Source organism: Eleutherodactylus coqui, chromosome 5, assembly GCF_035609145.1.
Source record: "Eleutherodactylus coqui strain aEleCoq1 chromosome 5, aEleCoq1.hap1, whole genome shotgun sequence".
In the NCBI taxonomy this organism is placed as follows: domain Eukaryota; kingdom Metazoa; phylum Chordata; class Amphibia; order Anura; family Eleutherodactylidae; genus Eleutherodactylus; species Eleutherodactylus coqui.
The window spans coordinates 67,650,841-67,669,020 of NC_089841.1; the positions used below are offsets into that span (position 1 = coordinate 67,650,841).

General features: G+C 45.7%; 1 protein-coding gene across 3 annotated transcripts in view; it reads right to left on the minus strand.

Moving 5' to 3' along the window:
- The window catches only part of RUSC2 (RUN and SH3 domain containing 2), a 74,653-nt gene that overhangs the window by 20,747 nt on the left and 35,726 nt on the right, over positions 1-18,180 (minus strand). For 2 of the 3 annotated variants that reach the window (XM_066602666.1, XM_066602667.1), the window contains exons 3-10: positions 17,286-18,071; positions 14,932-15,129; positions 13,509-13,643; positions 13,187-13,263; positions 8,080-8,254; positions 7,193-7,298; positions 7,062-7,108; positions 4,817-5,675 (exon numbers count right to left, since the gene is read on the minus strand). In XM_066602666.1, the coding sequence (XP_066458763.1) occupies positions 4,817-5,675; positions 7,062-7,108; positions 7,193-7,298; positions 8,080-8,254; positions 13,187-13,263; positions 13,509-13,643; positions 14,932-15,129; positions 17,286-18,071 (2,383 nt within the window). The remainder of the gene's footprint in view (positions 1-4,816; positions 5,676-7,061; positions 7,109-7,192; positions 7,299-8,079; positions 8,255-13,186; positions 13,264-13,508; positions 13,644-14,931; positions 15,130-17,285; positions 18,072-18,180) is intronic. The other variant, XM_066602668.1, reaches the window with a different exon arrangement.

Genomic DNA, 18,180 nt, shown 5'->3' on the forward strand with positions numbered 1-18,180 from the left:
CTTCCTCCTTCAAATAAAACCTGTCTATTCTAGACCTGCTCTGACCTCTATAATAGGTGAACCCCTCGTGGCCTGGGGTGTGCCAGATGTGGACATCCACCAGGCGAGCCTCGCTAGCTACACTATTAAGTGCGACGCCATCAAAAGTCAACCGCCTGTCTCCAGAGCCTCCCCTATCGCGGGCTCTTGTGACTGTATTAAAGTCACCTCCAAAGACAACTTGGCGGCTGGTAAAAAGGTAGGGCTTGATCCTCATAAAGAGACTCTTCCTGTCCTTTTTTGACTGGGGACCATAGATGTCTACAAGTCTCAATTCTTGTCCCTTCATGAGGACATCTAAGATCAGGCACCTTCCCATTTCTAATTCAATTACTCGTCGCCATTCGACCGCTGCGGTAAAAAGGACCGCCACTCCGCTATACGGCTCGGCCGCAAGAGACCAGTAGGAAGGGCCTGACCTCCACTCCCTTGTTGCCTTATGTATGGCTGCCAAATCAGACAGCCTGGTCTCCTGCAAAAATAAAATGTCGGCTTCAACGCGGCCGAGAAAATCAAAGGCCGCAAATCTAGCCATATCTGACTTAATGCTGGCAACGTTAATTGATGCCAGAGTCAGCGGAGTGGGTGCCGCCATCATGAGTGATTAAATTAGATGGCTTTCTTCCTCACACCCGCTTCTTCGGGGTCGGAGGAAAGCCCCTTGCTTCTTTTTTTGGACACAGATGTGTCCATAGCAGGGGATCCCCCGACCCCATCGTCCTTGTTTCCAGGCTCCAGAGTAGCCCCCTCCCCGGAAGGAACTAGGCCTCCACGACGTGGAGACTCAGTGCCCCCTGTTGACCCTTTCTTTGCCCCAGGCACCTTGCCCTTCGCTTCCCCCTCAGAGGAGGAAGAGATGTCTTGAAGGGCCCGGTACCTATTGGAGAGTCCAACTGGAGGCGAGCAGGCTTCTCCTTCCAGTACTTGGCCAGGGGTGGGAGAAGATCTTGAATCCCCCCTTCGCTTTCTCCTAGTGGCACCTAGCTTACGCCGTTTCTCTAACCACCTCTTTCCTTCCTCATCCACACTCTCATAGTGGGAGGAATCTGAAGAGTTGGTCTTTCCCTCCTCCCTCTGGATCCTCCTGTCCTCTTCATCCACTTCGCTGTCCCTCAAAGCCTCAGCCGCGAGATTTGCTTCAGGAACAGGGGCCACCATTGATCCACCTGCTGTGGGCGCTCCTGTCAGCTCCCTGCTCCGTCTGCGCTTGTCCTGACGCCTCTGCTCAGCAGGCGTCTTTTGCCGGTTCTTCCCTGGCTCCTGAGCTCCTCCACCTCTGCTAGTCCCCTCACCCCCAGAGGCCGCACCGTGGCCCCCATCCGTAGGTGCTGAGACCGCATTGGCAAAGGAGCATGGACAGCGACTGAATGGGTGACCAAGGTCACCACACAGGTTACACCTAATCTCTGCACAGGAGGCGGCTAGATGACCCACACCCCCACACAGAGCGCACTTCAAGGTCTTACAAGCGGCGCTCAAGTGAGAGGGGTCGCCGCACCTGTGGCAGAGCTTCGGCTGCCCCTGGTAAAAGGCCAAGATACGATCCCTGCCGAGGAAGGCTGTAGAAGGTATGTGTGCCACTGAGTTTCCTGAACGCTTCAGCTTGACCATGAATGTCCAGGCCCCGGACCAGATGCCGTGCTCATCCCGGTTCTTTCTGGGCATGTCTGTCACCTCTCCGTATCGACCGAGCCACGTCATAATATCAAAACAAGAAAGCGACTCGTTACGAGTCAAAACGGTCACCTTCTTGACTTCGTTCTGGCGAGACACCACCTGGACGGCAAAGTCTCGCCAGCCGGGCTCGCTTTTCATCAGCTCGTAATTCCCCCAGAAGAGTTCTAGCCCCTCTGGACGAACGAAGCTGATGTCAAACTCAGACGTGCCGAAGGGATGGATCAGGGCAAAGATGTCAACCGCCCTGAAGCCCATCTTCAGTAGAAGCTCCACTACTCTCGCCCTCGGGGGGCATGTATCATTGCCCCTCCAACGAAGACGGACCACATTCCTACGACCTGCGTCCTGCCCGGGTGTTGGTAGGGACCATACGGTCTCCCCCCTTTGCTCTCGGAAGGCTCCTAAGCCGTGTCTCTCTGTCCAAAGAGATAGGTTCACCTCTCTTCCTCCAACTGTGATTGAACTCTCCCCCTTCCGTAGAGCCCCCAGGAGGCGCTGTTGCAATACGCCCTCTCTAGAGCCTGGAGACAAGGAGGACCCCTCCCCTCCAGCGGCGACACTGGCATAACTCCTACCAGCTGTGGTCGCCACCAGAGGGGCGACTGGAACCTGTGATGTGCCCTGACCATCCCTAGAACCTGTGCCTATATTTACAGTAGGTGCCCCTGTGCCGGGAACAGTAGCTGCAGCCCGTGCCTCCGAGTGCGTCGGAGCATCAGACACACGGGCCGCACCAGACATATCCACACCTTTCATACCAAGACCTTTCATACCAAGACCCTCTGGACCAGACTTTGGGTTGGAAGCAGCTTTTTTATTTTGGGCCTTGGTAGACCTTGGGGGTGGCACTGCTGCCCCATCTTGCGCAGCTGCAACCACCGTAATGACCCCCCCCATGGTCAGCACTCTGCATTCCAGCACTTTTAGTATTTTTACTTTTGCTTTTTTCCTTACTTTTGCCAGCAGCCTCCACATCACTGGGTGCCTGGGACCTAGACTGGGACCTAGACTGAGGGACCCCTGCAGACCGACCTGTCGCACGGGGGACCCCCGATCCCGACCCCGCAGCACCCTCCGCATCACTGGCCTTACTGGTGCTGGCAGTTCCGCCACTGCCAAATTCTTTTGCCACCTTGCCTTGTCCTGTGCTGGCCGCCCTGCTGGCTGTTTCTGTCACTGCACTAACTGAAACAGGGACAGAGGACCCGGCCAGTTTAACTCCTTTATCCCTGTTCCCATGTTCAAAACCCACTGCAGAGTCAGAAAGCGGGGTTCTCAGGGTGGGGGTGCCCTGATCCGACTTTGCAGCCAAACCAGCGCCCCCCGTCACATACACAAATTTCTCCTGCACCAAATTCTTTTTTTTCCCTTTTTTTGTCTTGATTTTCACATCCTCTTCTGGTAAATCATCACCAAACTTAAGGCTGCTCATATTGGGGGGGGATTCCAACAGCCTTATCTGCTGCATTATTAAAGCGCCCCCATCGCTTTTATCTTCCTCTGGATCTGAATCCCCGGAGGTTAGAGGCAGCGCAACCTGCTCCGGCCGGAGGCTGCTGGTGGTTGTAGTGCCACTCTGGGTCTGCTCTCCTGAGCAGACAGGCTGCTCCCTCAGGCTATCCTCAAAGGCATCATCGTCAGTACAGTCACCACCGCTGTCTCCATCGCTGGAGTGATCAGCCTTCTTGTGACCACTGTGTCCTGACGCCATTTTGGAAAATCTATCACCGTTAAGTAACTTTTCCCTAAAGGGACCACTTTGCTCTAGAATCCTGTCCCTCTCTTCCTTGCAGCTCTGTATGCAATCTTTACAGTCCTGTATAGTTTTGCTTATTACATCTTTCTTGCATTTAGCGGCGGTCTGGTCCTTTAGCGACCTGGCCGACCACAGCTTCTCCTTCTGCAGGAGGATTTCTCTCCCCGCACGCTCATAGTCCGCCATGCTGGTGGCCAGACGGGAGGCCAGCTCTACCACCGACTCCCCTTTCCTGCGATCACTCCACTGCGGCTTACCTTCTTTGCTGAGCGTTTGGCTGCGAGTTTGACTGCGGGTCATCATTTCGCTTCCGGCGCTGTCAGATGCAGCTGCACCAACCTGCTGGGCCATGTCACTGCGCCTGCGACCCGGACCCTCTCTCTTCGCAGCTTTACTAGCTGCTCCGGCTTTCCTGGTTGTTGCTGCTGAAACCACGTATGCCGCCAGCGCCGCTGATGGTGTTGTCGCTGCCTTCTCAGCATTCCCCCCCTCCGACCGAAGCCGGGGGGGGGGAATTGCGTGACTCCATAGAACAAGAAGCCCAGATGAGTGCACTGATCCTGGGATCCAAAACAGGCTTCCAGCTGGGACTGCAGCCACACCCTGGTTCTCTGAGGAGCTCCAACAAACCACACCTTACTCCAGAGATGCACTCACTATTCTGCTGGTGGAGTCACTGTGTACATACATTACTTATCCTGTACTGATCCTGAGTTACATCCTGTATTATACTCCAGAGCTGCACTCACTATTCTGCTGGTCGAGTCACTGTGTACGTACTTTACTTATCCTGTACTGATCCTGAGTTACATCCTGTATTATACTCCAGAGCTGCACTCACTATTCTGCTGGTCGAGTCACTGTGTACATACATTACTTATCCTGTACTGATCCTGAGATACATCCTGTATTATACTCCAGAGCTGCACTCACTATTCTGCTGGTGGAGTCCGATACTGATGTTTAACGAATCCATAGCAGTCCTCTGTTTTCCTCAGATAGCTACGCAGTGCTTGGTGTAAAGAAAACGTTTTCAAGAATGCAAATTACCAGAGCATGTTCTTTGCAGATATTGAGCAAGCAGGGAATGATGGGATATTTCAGCTTTCTGGAGCTTCCACAGATATGTGTTATGGTCTTCTGATTTCCAGCTCAAAGTACTATACTGTGACGCTATAAGTTGAAGTATGATAAAACTAGTGGGACACAGTCTACTTACCACCTACCATAGTCTGTGGCTGCTGAAATGTCATCCAAAAGCTAAATTGTTAACTTTGTACAATAATGTAACATGTTTCATAACTAAAGGAATAATTTCTGTAGTCTCCAGTACATGAGTCTTACCTGTTGGTCTGCTTTCCTTCACTCACAGTCCTTCTTGACCCAAACAAGTGTCCCCATTTCCTGGCTGGGCTGCTCTGCACATTCTCTTTAGCTGCATCTTGCTTTTGACTACTAGGCTGAGTGGTCTTTTGTGAGTCCCCATTCTCTTTTTCCTTCCCCTGTTTAAGTTCATTGAGCACAGACTCAGGGGGACTACCCATCCACGACTTGCGATTATCCTTTTGTGTGTCATCTCCCATCTCTTTCTTACAAGGTTTGTCTTCCGCTGTCCCTTCTACACAAGGACAAGCCTCTGCTCCATCTACAACACCCTCTCTGAGTGGTGGCACTTTTTTTGGTGTCCCACCATTTCCAGGCCTTCTCTTCTCTTGGCGTGTAAACCTGGTTATATCAGTTGAATTCTCAATATAGACCTGGGAACTCTGCATTAATTGGTACCACCACCCAGCTTGCTTGTCCCGCTTCACCTCCATTGTACTCTCTTTCTTGTGCTCTTCATCAAGTTCCATGGCGGTGGCACCTTCACCAGTCGGCCTCTCATTACTGGTCGACTCCCCTAAAGATGTCTTTTCAAGGCTTTTCTTCTCCTGGCTGGTCTGCTCTTCCTCATCACGGCTTCTCATAAGTTGTATGGTGGAGTGAACAGATTGCATGAGGTCTTGCTTCACGCGGAGCATCTCCTTTTTCTGTTGCTGTTCTCGACTCATCTGGACTAAGTGATGCTCAAACAGAAGGTCCAAGTCAAACGGCAAAAGCGACAAAGGTTGGAGAAGGAGAAGAAGTTCTTCAAACAGCGGTTGACAAACTCCATGGGACACAGACAAGAAGCCAACAGGATCGTAGTGAGCCCATATGATATCTAGAGGACAAAAGAAAACATACATCATTCCAGTGGATTGTCCTACAAAAATACCGTAATTGCTTAGGTCCTATGACAGAGCAGAAAAACAGGACCAGACATAGGCTCAAAATGAGCTCCGACCTACTGCCGCTCTTGGAAGCCTAGGACAGTATTTTTTTTTTCCTGACGATGTTCACCATGCGAGATAGATAATGAGTTATTTCGGTAGATCAGACTTTTATGCACATGGTGATACCAAATTTTTTGGTTTTTTTAATGGGAAAAATGGGATGGGCCGGTTAAAACTTTTCATAGCCTTCATTTTTTACAATGATTAAAAAACTATTTTTCACTTATTGTTACCTTTTTTTAGTCTCCATAGTGTACTTGAACCTGCGATTGTTTGATTGCTTATACCATAATTTGCAATTCTTCAGTATTGCAATACATGGTATATCTGCAGGCATTCTAGTAGGACAGGCCACAGGCCCATCTTAAAGGAACAAAATAAATAGCAAACCCTGGGGCCTTCAGAAGCCTCCAGCTGGTATCACACCTGGACAGCACCTTACAATCTCTTTGGGATGGCAGCCTTCCGGCCAAATACATAGCCATCCTTGTAAGACAAGGATGGCTCAAAGACTACGAAGTCCTAGAGTTGCTTTTATTTCGGACTCTTAGAGGGGGGTCCCAAATAGGGGATCCTACTCTACAACATTCATATGCTCTAATGGGGCATATTTACAGAGATTGTGGCCTTGGCACAATGCCTTTGTGCTCATGGGACTTTCTTAGGGTGGGTTTCAAGGTCTGAATGTAATCAATAAAACAAGCAGAGATCCTAAAAGTGGTAAGGACTTGAAATACATTATAGAATAATTAAAGGGGTTCTCCAGGACTTTTACTGTTGATGGCCTATCTGGATAGGTCAACAATAGTAATGCAATAGTTCATCATTGAATGCAATGGGAGCTGTGCCTGCAGTATCAAACAGGGTCACTGCAATGTTGACATTGCTATCAGCTTACAGTGCTGTCCCTACTGACAGCATATTAGTGCGGATCCCAAGGGGTGAACCCCCACCAATCAGCTATTGATGACCTATCCTGAGGATAGGTCATCAATAGTAAAAGAAAGTCCTAGAGAATCCCTTTAAGATTTACTTACATAAAAAGGGGCGCTATTTACAGTACAATACATGTGGAAGTGGCTTCCAAAACGCCATTCACATGTACATGTGTGGATTTCAGACCATGCTTTGGATTACCAAATCCACAACATGCCCTTCCTGCATGAAATGCAAATCTATTGCGGATTTTCAAAGTGGATTTCACTCTTTGCATAAAATCTGTGGAAAAATTCCATAGCAGAAAACCTGAGACTAACCGGATGTAAACTACTTACCTTCATGGTTGTGCAGATGGTTGAACCAGAATTCAAGTGAGCGGATACTGAAAAAAATGGAGATATATATTATGAGTGGAAGGAGTTCAGCAGGTTCTGGGACTGTGTCTATAGTAGAATCATGGACTCACTTGAGAAGACCAAAGATGAAGGCATTGAAGCGCAGATTGTGATTGGACAGCTCGGAGTACTGATTCACTTTCTGGCACAGAGTGTGCAGCAATTTGGTGGAAGGACCTGAATTGAAGAATACCATACATAGATGAGTGACCGGTTATTAGAGTCAGATGCTGTATATTTGCAGTCGTTTATTTAATTTCCCATTAAACCTATTTATCACCTATCCACAGGATTGGTGATAATTGTATGTTCATTGGAGATCCGACCACTGGGATCCCCAACAGGGATCACAAGAACAACGGTCACTGTTCCCACTAGTGAATAGAATGGTGGTGTGCATGCATGTGCGGTACCCAGAAACAATCACTTAGTACCCCAAAGAGCTGCATACTTAAAGGGGATGTTCATTTGCAAACTATTGTTGGCCTATCAGCAGGAAAGGTCATCAGTAATAGATCAGCTGGGATTTTGCACCAAGGACTCCTGGTGATCAGTTGTTAGCTGGATTGGTGTGCTCATACAATTTCTGCAGGAAGCAAACCTCTTCTTTCCCACTGCAGTGGGCAAGCTTGGTATTGCAGGCCAAATACCCATTAACTTCAATGGGAACTTTTCCTGTAATACCAAGCCTGGCCACTGCAGTGAGAACGGAGCTGTCTGCTTTCTTCAGAAATCAGCTCAGTGCACAAAGCACACAGGCACAGCAAACAGCTGATTAGTGGGATCCCTGGCAATGGACCCCCATCGATCTACTATTGATGACCTATCCTGCTGATGGACAATTACTGAAATGCCATTGTGTTCAGCATCCTGCAGTAGGTGTGGGGTTGCAGTGCTCATGCAGGCACTTGCTCCATGGTTAATCTATGACTGTGTGCTGGGTCAATGGTGACCATACCTAGTTGTGTTGATGCCTCTACCACCGTCCATGGCATATTTCTTCTCTGCCCAATAATAACATCCAGGACACAAGGCTTCAAGCCATCACTCAGGATGTCCCTGATGGCTGGGCACAGGTATTTCAAGATCAGATGTCCAATGTTGGGGCTCACAGAGCTGTTCCCTAGTTTAGCCTGTAGACAATGCAGAGTAAAAAAAAAAGGTTCGTTACGTGAAATTAAATACATATAAATAAAATTACCTGTGGTCAGCGTAGGTCCAAAAGGGAAGGTAATGCTGTGGGTTTTACCTTCTGCAGGTGCAATCTGCAGTGGATCACAATACTGGCTGTGTGGATAACATTTTAACCAATCGCATCTACATGCTGCAAAGTTTTTTCAACTCAAAGTTCAGCTGTGATGCAAATTTTTAAATCCGCAGCATGGCAATTTCTGTTGCCGATTTTGATTTCCCCGCTTTCATCATAGCATGGTGAAATCTGTGATGAATCGGCAGTAAAATCAGTACGGATTTCTGCCAAAATCTGGAGAGGTATTTGAGGCAAAAAAATCAGCCAAGTGTTAACACAGACTCATAATTTTATTCAGCCATTTCCAGGGTTTTCCCACAAAATATATTTCCAATTGCTGGGAGCCCCACTGATCACTGATTAGCCACTTCTTTCAGTTGCAACAAGTTTGAATGCTCGACAGCAATGCCGTTATATATACAGGTACACATGGGCCGTCAATCACGAAGTGCAATTTACCGGCCTGTCTATAATGGTGTAAGGAGCGTTGTCATTAGACAGTTGAGCAATGGAAGAATGCTCTATGGAGTGACAAATTGCGTTATTTCATCTTCAAATCAGATAGCTGTACCTGGGTGTGGAAGATGTCTGAGGAGCGCCTTTTGCCTGAGTGTGTTATGGCAACTGTTAAGTATGGCAGAGGCTCTGTTATGGTCTAGGGATTAGAGATGAGCGAGCGTACTCGGAAAAGCACTACTCGCTCGAGTAATTTGCTTTATCCGAGTATCGCTGTGCTCGGGTCTGAAGATTTGGGTGCCGGCACGGAGCGGGGAGCTGCAGGGGAGAGCGGGGAGGAACGGAGGTAAGATCTTTCTCTCCCTCTCTCCCGCCCGCTCTCCCCTGCTCCCCGCTGCGACTCACCTGTCAACCACAGCGGCACCCGAATCTTCAGGGACGAGCACAGCGATACTCGGATAAAGCACATTACTCGAGCGAGTAGCGCTTTTCCGAGTACGCTCGCTCATCTCTACTAGGGATGTTTTATGTGGCATGGTCTTAGTGAAAAAGAACCATTGTAAGAACCATGAACCTGGAGGTAGATCTTGGCATTCTAGATAATAATGTGCTGCTGACAATACTCTGGGAATCGTCAGTAATACTTCCATTGAAGTAACTTGTCACAAATCCAACACTGTTTTACACTGGTCTGAGGATATAAATGTTCCACAATTGGACTGGCGGCACGGAGTCCCAATTTGAACCCTACTGTCAGGGATCGAACCTGGGACTTCCTGCACTTCTGTCACTAGCTCTCCTTGCTGAGCCATTCCGGCCTTTGGTCATTTTCCTGATTCCAGTTATCTAGTTCCGGCCTCCTAGTCCTGAACCCGCCTCTGTTCTTGATTGCACTTCCTATAAAAGCCTGGCCCTGCCACTTCCTTAGTGTGTGATTATTGTGCTCCACAGTGATCTAGCGCGTCTCCTCCGCTATAAGTGACTTGAAGACGTCCCAATAACAACTCTTGGCTTTCCTCCCGACAATGTTACCTGCCTCCTCCATCTGTACTGCAACCCATGACTTCCCAATAACAACTCCTAGCTTTCTTCCTAACAACGTTACCTGCCTCTTTCATCTGTACTGCAACCCAAGACTTGCCGTTAACCACTTCTGGCTATCTTGACTATTTTCTAGTGACCTGGACAGCTACTATACCTGTTGCTCCAACCTAGTACCTGAAACACTACACCTATTGAACATTTTTGGGACAAACTGTAACGTCGGGTCAGGTAATATGAACAGAGTCCATCTTCCTTGAGATATTTGCAGGATGAATAGAAGGAAATACCAGCTGATGTGTATAAGTCACTAGTAGAAAGTGCAACAGACAGTATCCAAGGTCATTAGGGCCAAAGGGCCCTATTAAGTATTAATATATGGAAATAAATACTACTTTTGATTCTTGCTCAGGTGTCCAATCACTTCTGGTAGAGTAGTGTATATGTGTACTTCGCCATCCCTAAACTGGGTGCCAAAGTAATGGGGGTTTTGTCAATTGGCATTAAAAGGGTTGTTTCTGACCCGTTGGGGGTGTTCCCTGGGTGGCTTAAGTATCCTGTGATTTTATGGTTCATATGTGTGTTAGATGTATCCTTTTAGTAGCAGACATGAGTATAATTCATTGATTAATCATAAATGGCAGTTGAGAATTATGAGCGATATTGTGTATGTGTGTGGTGACTGCAGGATCTATAGATGACACTTAATACTATCACTGCATCTTCTGATAGCTGACTATTCGCTACACAGAATGTAATAACACGGATTCTCCTTATTATCAATGTTTATTCTCAGAAAGTGTCATCTGTAAATTAATACGTTAGGGCGGTATTACGCAAGCGCCACCAACAATCGTTATTTATGGCTAACTGTCGGGCTTGCAAGTTCAGCCAGGCAATTATCTGTAATTTGCGAGCACTAGCGGTGGCAGCTAGCGCTTGTGTAAAAGGCTATGTTCACATCCGGATTATTTAAGGCTCTCTTCATATTTCCATTCTTCTATTCTGTTATGGAACAGAAGAACAAAATTAAAAGGCCATTGGATTTGTCAAAATGCCTGCCGGAACCCATTGACTATAATGGATTCTGTCTGGTTATGTCCAGGGGTTCCATCATTTTACCAGATAAAAGAACAGAGCATGCTGAACTATTTCTGGTATTTTTGACGGAACCCCTGGATGGGTCAAGCAGATGGAAGTATGAATGGAGCCTTATTCCTTTTTAACGGATCCTTTTTTTGCTCTTTTTGAAAATAAAAAAAAAACAAAAAAACGGATGTCTAGTTGATGCAAACTGAAGCAACCAGATCCGGTATTTGACAGCTCTATTAAACAGTTCCATAAAAAAAAAACGGATAGTTAGGTTCCATTTTCAGCAGTTTCCTATCTGTTACACATTTTTTTTTCTTTTTAAGCTCCAGTTTTACAACTGCACATGCACAGTGCGATTCAACAGATCTGTTAAACAGAAGCCCAAACAGAATAGTTTCCACTCGTGTCCATTCCCCATTGAGTACAATATAAAAATGAAAAATGGAACGCTCCATTCCGTCCAGTTTTTGGTTTTTTTGGAAGAAAAAAGTCCTGCGCTTGAGTATTTTTTTCTTTTTGTAAAAAATAAAAACATAAACTGGACGAAACGTAAGAACACGGTAACAAAATTTACAGAGTTTACTGGATCAGTTTTTTTCCCACTCTTAGGCTGGACACCCACTGGCGTTTAATTCTCTCTTGCGCTGCGAGAGCAAGTGAAAACACTCGCCTCGCAGCGCAAGAAAGACGCTGGGATGAGGCCGGGATATTGCCAGTCTTTTCAATGGGGCCAGCGGCAGCAGCGCTAGCCCCATTGGAAAGATAGGAAGAATACCGCGGACTTCTGTCACAGCTGTGACAGAAGTGCAGCATGCTATCCCATTGCTTTCAATGGGATCGGCACTGCTGCCGGAACCACTGAAAGCAGTGGTTTGTGACAAACCATGCAGTATGATTTTCGGGGAAGGGCTTGAAATATAAGCCTTTCCCTGAAAATCATCAAGTGGTAAAAAAAGTAAAAAAAATTTACTCACCTCTCCGCCACTCAGACGCGTCCTCCGGCTGGCTCCCCGACACTGCTGTCTAGCACTTTCAGCCCTCCTGAAAGGGCTGTGCTAATTGGCTGAGCGCTCAGCCAATTACAGCTAGTGCTTAGCTATTGGCTGAGCGCTCAGCCAATTACAGCTAGTGCTTAGCTATTCATAAGTTTTAACGGGTTCTTCTTCGGTGATTGAATTATGTAATCAGAGACCAAAATTACAGATAGCCTTTCTCACTGTCCCCATGACAACCCTTCTTGTGCCCAAGCTTTGGCAGCTTCGCATTATCATAAGGACACTGGACCTCTAGGCAACCATTCAGATCTCCTTTAAAATGTTCATGTCTGTGAAGCAGCTGGATTGCGATTGATTTTTATAAGGCCCAACTTCCCTAGAAGGACACTGACTTACTAGTGCACACTGACTGGAAGCATGGCCGGCCTTAGCTGTGTGCAACCCATGCGGTTGCATAGGGTAACAGCCACTACCTTGTAAGGGAGAGGACACTCTGTCCCCTCCCCTCTGATGTTCTAATATACTTGCGTAGTTATGAGCTTGGTTCTGGTATTGTATCTATATACTGCAGTTGGTTTGTGCTGTATTTATGTACCGAGCTTGGCTCTGGTACAATACGTATGTGCTGAGCTTGGTTCTGGTACTATATTTATGCTGTGACCTTGGTTTTGGTGCTGTATTTATGTACTGAGCTTAGTTCTAGTATCGTAGTTATGTACCAAGGTTGGTTGTGCTCCTGTATTTATGTTATGAGCTTGGTTCTGGCATTGTATCTATTGAGGTTGGCTGTGCTGCTGTATGTATCTTATGAGCTTGGTTCTGGTGCTGTATTTATGTACTGAGCTTAGTTATGGTGCTGTATTTAAATTATGAGCTGGTTCTATATTTATGTACTGAGCTTGGTTCTGGTATAATAGTCATGTATTGATCTTAGCTTAGTTCTGGTGCTGTATTTATGTTATGAACTTGGTTCTATATTTATGTACTGAGCTTGGTTCTGGTATAATAGCTATATATTGATCTTAGCTTAGTTCTGGTGCTGTATTTATGTTATGAACTTGGTTCTGGTGCAGTATTTATTCCCCAAATTGTTGCTGTTGGTATGCTGATATTTTACTGCTTTTTGCATAGGCAGAATACAGGCAGACTGCCTATCAGTGCAATATATATATAGCTTTTTTCTTATGCAACACCATTTTTGAAGTACATATTTTAGTTCAGTCCTTCCTGACCTTCACTCCTGGGTCCCGACTTGTTCCAAAATGAGCCACGACCAGGTCTACCGCAGTATTTACAGCCTTCACCAGCCCTTGGAGAAGAAAGCAAAATAGAATCATGATCAAGTTCTAATTTATTGCAATGTGGAGGAAGCAATTTTCTAGGAATTTGCTATATTATTGGGGCATGAGACACAAAATACCTCAAGTTTCAATGATGTTGCTAATTCAAAGAAAATATGAGCTGTATGGGGTTGGTGTCAATCAGCACCTAAAAAAGGGCCTTATACAGCCCATCCAATGCTCCATCCTCCATGTACAACACCACAGATCTTACCCCTCTTCTGCATGAGATCAATAGACACAGACTCAACGCTGCTGTCTGGGGATAGACAGAACTCCGCTGGGGGGCGCTCTGCAAGGGAGAAGTAATCTGGGAAGAAGTCACTGGAGATCAGAGCTGAAGGTTTTCCTGCGATGGGAAAAAATGTAAATAAGTGATGACGGAGCAGTGCGAAAATAAGATGAGATACGATGTCTGCGAGGAGAAGGGTGATATGTAAGTCGAGGAATTTATTATAAATGACAGATGTGTGATAAGAGGGAGACAGGGGAATAATGTGGCATCAACCAAACAGACGTCTCCTGAATCTATGACATTCTCTCCCCGCATATTGCTCAATGTTAGAAGTCACCTTAGAGATCTATTCATCTATACTGAATAGTACACGTATGCAGAATTTCATTCCTTCATTCATACATTCATTACTAGATCACTATCTGCATATGATACATAACTGCTAAATCCCACACCCGTGTTTCCACATTCTTTTCTTAAATTAGCCTCTTGTCATATAATTCAATAATTAATTTGATTCTTAATTCATTCATTTATATGTACCATGCTATGTATTAGTCATTTATTTCTTCATGTCTCTCCCTTCATATTATTCCTCCTTAAATCAATTTATGCAAATAACAAACAAATAAAACATTTTTAGTGCATTCATTCACTGATTCACTTTTACATTCCTTACTACAACTTTATCTCTGCATATAACAATCATTTCCAGATCCCAGTATAGATAGCATCCTTTCCAAGTTGTGGCCTTACATATCATTCACTAATTCTTAAATCCTTCTATAGGTATCTTTTTTCATTCCTTTTTCTGTATATTCATTCATTATTCAAATCTTTTTCTTTCTCAATGTGTTAATGCATTCTCTCATCCCTATATTCCTCTCACTGCATATTGTTAATTTACTCCATCTCCTACATCCATTTCCTTCATATCCTTCATTAATCCCTCTGTTGGCATGTCATTCATTCATTTCTAAAATCTCCATTGTTTAACATTACATAATTTTTTATAACCCTAAATCTCTTATTTTCGTATAGTGTTCATTCATTGCAGATCCGTCTTATGCTAAACATTCATACCTGTCTAGATAATTCTCTATTTACGAGTCAATCCAAAATCCTCCCTCCAGAATATAACATCCTCATTCCTAAACCCTTCTATGCATATCAAGCATTGACTGTTAAACTGCATTCATTAATTCATAGGTACATTGTTTTATAACATTCATTAGTTTGGTTGTTCATTCATTCAATTAGGTATTCATTCATTTACTGTATTTATAATACCTTCAATTATTCATTTTCAGATTCTCACCATCCATATACTATCAGATTGCCAGACTAATATCACACATTCCATCCCCCATACTCATGTAGACCAGGATCATTCATTTCGCACCATGGAGGCGTGAGTGTAAATGGTTTCCGCCGAGACTGCTTGGAAAGTCGAAGAAATGGTTCCTTCTCACTATCTTCGTTTCCTGCCTTCTGTCCAGACTCCCAGACAGTCCTGGCAACCCATGAACTCGATCGAGGCCCAGTGGGTTCCGGCGCCTATACTCCCTCCACTTCAGCGCTTGAGGGGACAGGTGATTGGCTATACAGTGGTCGCAGACCAAGCAAAGAATGAGGGGAGAGAGAGAAGGAAGAGGTGACCGAGGTTAGTGAAGAGGTCAAGTGAAAGGAGCAGTAACCAAATCCCAGTGCCCATTTCCAAGTGATGTTAGTGATAGGGAAAGAGGAGAAAGTAATATCTTGGTGGACAGATGGGCCATGCAAGTGAGCCCCTGTTTATACCATGTGGTTCAAGGAGACGGGTCGGCTCCATAACCCTCAATTATGATTGGTTGGAAACATCGACGGTCCATGCAAAAAAACTTATGGTACATCCCATTCCTGTCCATTACATGGTCAAGTAATAGAACATGCCATATGCTATCTGATGCAAGTTGCATTCAAGTCTTTTAGTGCAGCTCACAGTTTCGGATAGTGTACACCCAGCATTAATCTAATCATCCCCTAAAGAACCATGCCATCTCTATGAAGTGCCCTTTCAGTGCTCTAGTGGACTTCTGAAGCATTAAGCATCATGCATCCTAGATACCCGGTCATAGTGTTGTCACCATGGCAGGCAGTCTTGACAGAGGGCAACAGGAAGCCAAGTTGCAGGATCAATAAAATATATATACAGTTATACCTTGGGTTAAGAGTGCCTCAGCTTGCAAGCTTTTCGACTTGAGAGCAGGTCCTCTCCCGAATTTTTGCTCTGATTTAAGAGCAAAAACTTGGGTTACAAGCAGCAGCGGTGGCCCTATTGAAAGCAATGGCCTGCCGGCAACCCCTGCAGTGCTTATCGGGGAAGGGCTTTAAATATAAGCTCTTTCCTGAAAATCATTCCTAGCTGAAGTAAAAAATATATACTCATCTGTCAGCCGCTGACGGGGCTCAGGCACATCTAGTCGCTTGTTCTTTTCTGTGCTGCTCTGAAGCTTTTTGGAGGGCTAAAAGGGCTGTATCTGATTGGCTGAGAGCTCAGTCAATCACAGGCAGCGCTCTGCCATTCATTGAATTCAATGCGCTGCCTGTGATTGGCTGAGTGCTGTGACCAATCACAGGCAGTGCTCAGCTGTCATTCAATAAATGACTGAGCGTTGCCTGTGATTGTCTGAGTGCTTAGCCAATCAGACGCAGCCCTTTCAGCAGGCGGGGATTTTTAATTCCCACCTGCTGAAAAGCTTTAGAGCAGTGCAGGGAGAACAAGCATTGGCTAGACATGCCTGAGCCCCGGCAGCGGTAGACAGGTGGGTATATATTTTTTTACTACAGCTAGGGATGTTTTTTAGGGAAGGGCTTATATTTAAAGCCCTTCCCCAAAAATCACTGCGGGGGTGCCGGCGTCCTATTGCTTTCAGTGGGGCAACGGCATCCCAATTGAAATCAATGGGAGAGCTTCGTGATCTGGAACGGATTAATGGCTTTTCCATTCATATCAATGGGGAAAATTGATTTGACTTACGACTGTTTTGGGTTAAGAGCTCCATCACGGAGCAAATTGAACTCTTAACCCAAGGCACCACTGTATTTTTTCGATGGTGTACAAAATACGCTACAAAGTCTGCAATAGCAATCCCGCAGCAAAAACGTAAGTGGAATTACTGTTGTGGATTTTGTGGTGCATTAGCTGCAGAACTGTTTTTCACATAGTATTCAAGGCTATAATGAATTTACGCATCCAAAATCTGCAGCACATATAGAAATGGTGTAAATTATGCCATGTGTGAATCCACCTTCAGTATTTATATGTTAATGAAACCATTCAGGTTTCAATTAGTTGAATTATCCTGGGAATTCATAAAAACCAAAAGTACAATAGAAATAATGACAAAAAAAAGATCCATCCACAGCATCCAAATAGCAACTAAAGGACCTCATTGACTTATAATGTGTTAGTCCCTGCAATGGTTAACAAAATTAGCAATTTACTGCAAAATGGATAGTGCTCTCTGCTTCCAGCACTGTCGACACTGGCAGCGGGCCTGGAAATCAGCTGATCAGCAGGGATCCCAAGTGGGAGACCTCTGCCGATCAACTTTTGATGATATATCCTGAGAATAGGTCATCAGTAGCAAAAGTCCCAGATAACCCCTCTAATGATTATACCTTACTAATACAGCTTCATTCTATGATTTGTAATCAAGATCATGGAGAGCCATGGCAAATTATAAAACTCATCATCCATTAAAATTTTCTTACCATTAACAGGTCTTGATAACATGATATTTTCAGGGACTCGTTTGTCTTTATCCTCTTCATTTCGGCCAAGCTGGTTGACCTCATGAAGAACCGTGCTCAGAAGGGGTAGAGAATTAATGGGTGGAAGTCCATGCTTCGACACTTGTGTGCATGGTTCCTTGAGTGGTTCTCTCTTGATGAGTGGCCTTGGGACCTCCACCTTTGGAGATCCATCATGTTTCCGAGTGGGTTTAGCAGCTCCAGGTAATGTGGTCCCTCGGACCTGTGTGGCTCTTAAAGGCAGAAGATTGGCTGATACAGGACAAGAGCGACTTCTAGGTGGCTGGTTCTCCTTGACTCTTTCTGGAGATGGGGAACTGGAAGAACCAGAGTCCATACTTTGAAAGAACGTGGCATTACTCCGGATCGGAGAATAGCTGCCCAATGGAGATGGTCGAGTTGTTTCCGGTACTTGTTTTCCATCCTGATCATCTCTAATGGTCTTCAGTCCATCCAGAGAAAGCTTTCCAGGAACACTGATCATTTTACCGTGACCACCACTGACTTCCATCTGCCCGGCCAGAGTGCCAGGTGCCGACGACTGGGTTTCTGACACATTATGTTGGCTGGACGAACGATTGCTGGACAGACCATACAGCTGAGATAAGCTGGAGGTAAAGTGACTGTGGAGGGGACGAGTTTTAGGCTTGCTAAAATGATGCTGGAAAACAAATGGTTGTATTGGCAAGGTGGTCGGACGCTGGTCTTTGCTGTAGCGGAAAACTGGTTTGGCTTCTGCGCCCATACCTGTGTGATGACAAAACACAACACAGTCCATGAGATCATGTGGTCATATAATATGAGCACTTTATAACAGTCTTTTCCAATCTTAGGAAAGCTGAGACTTGTGGTTTCA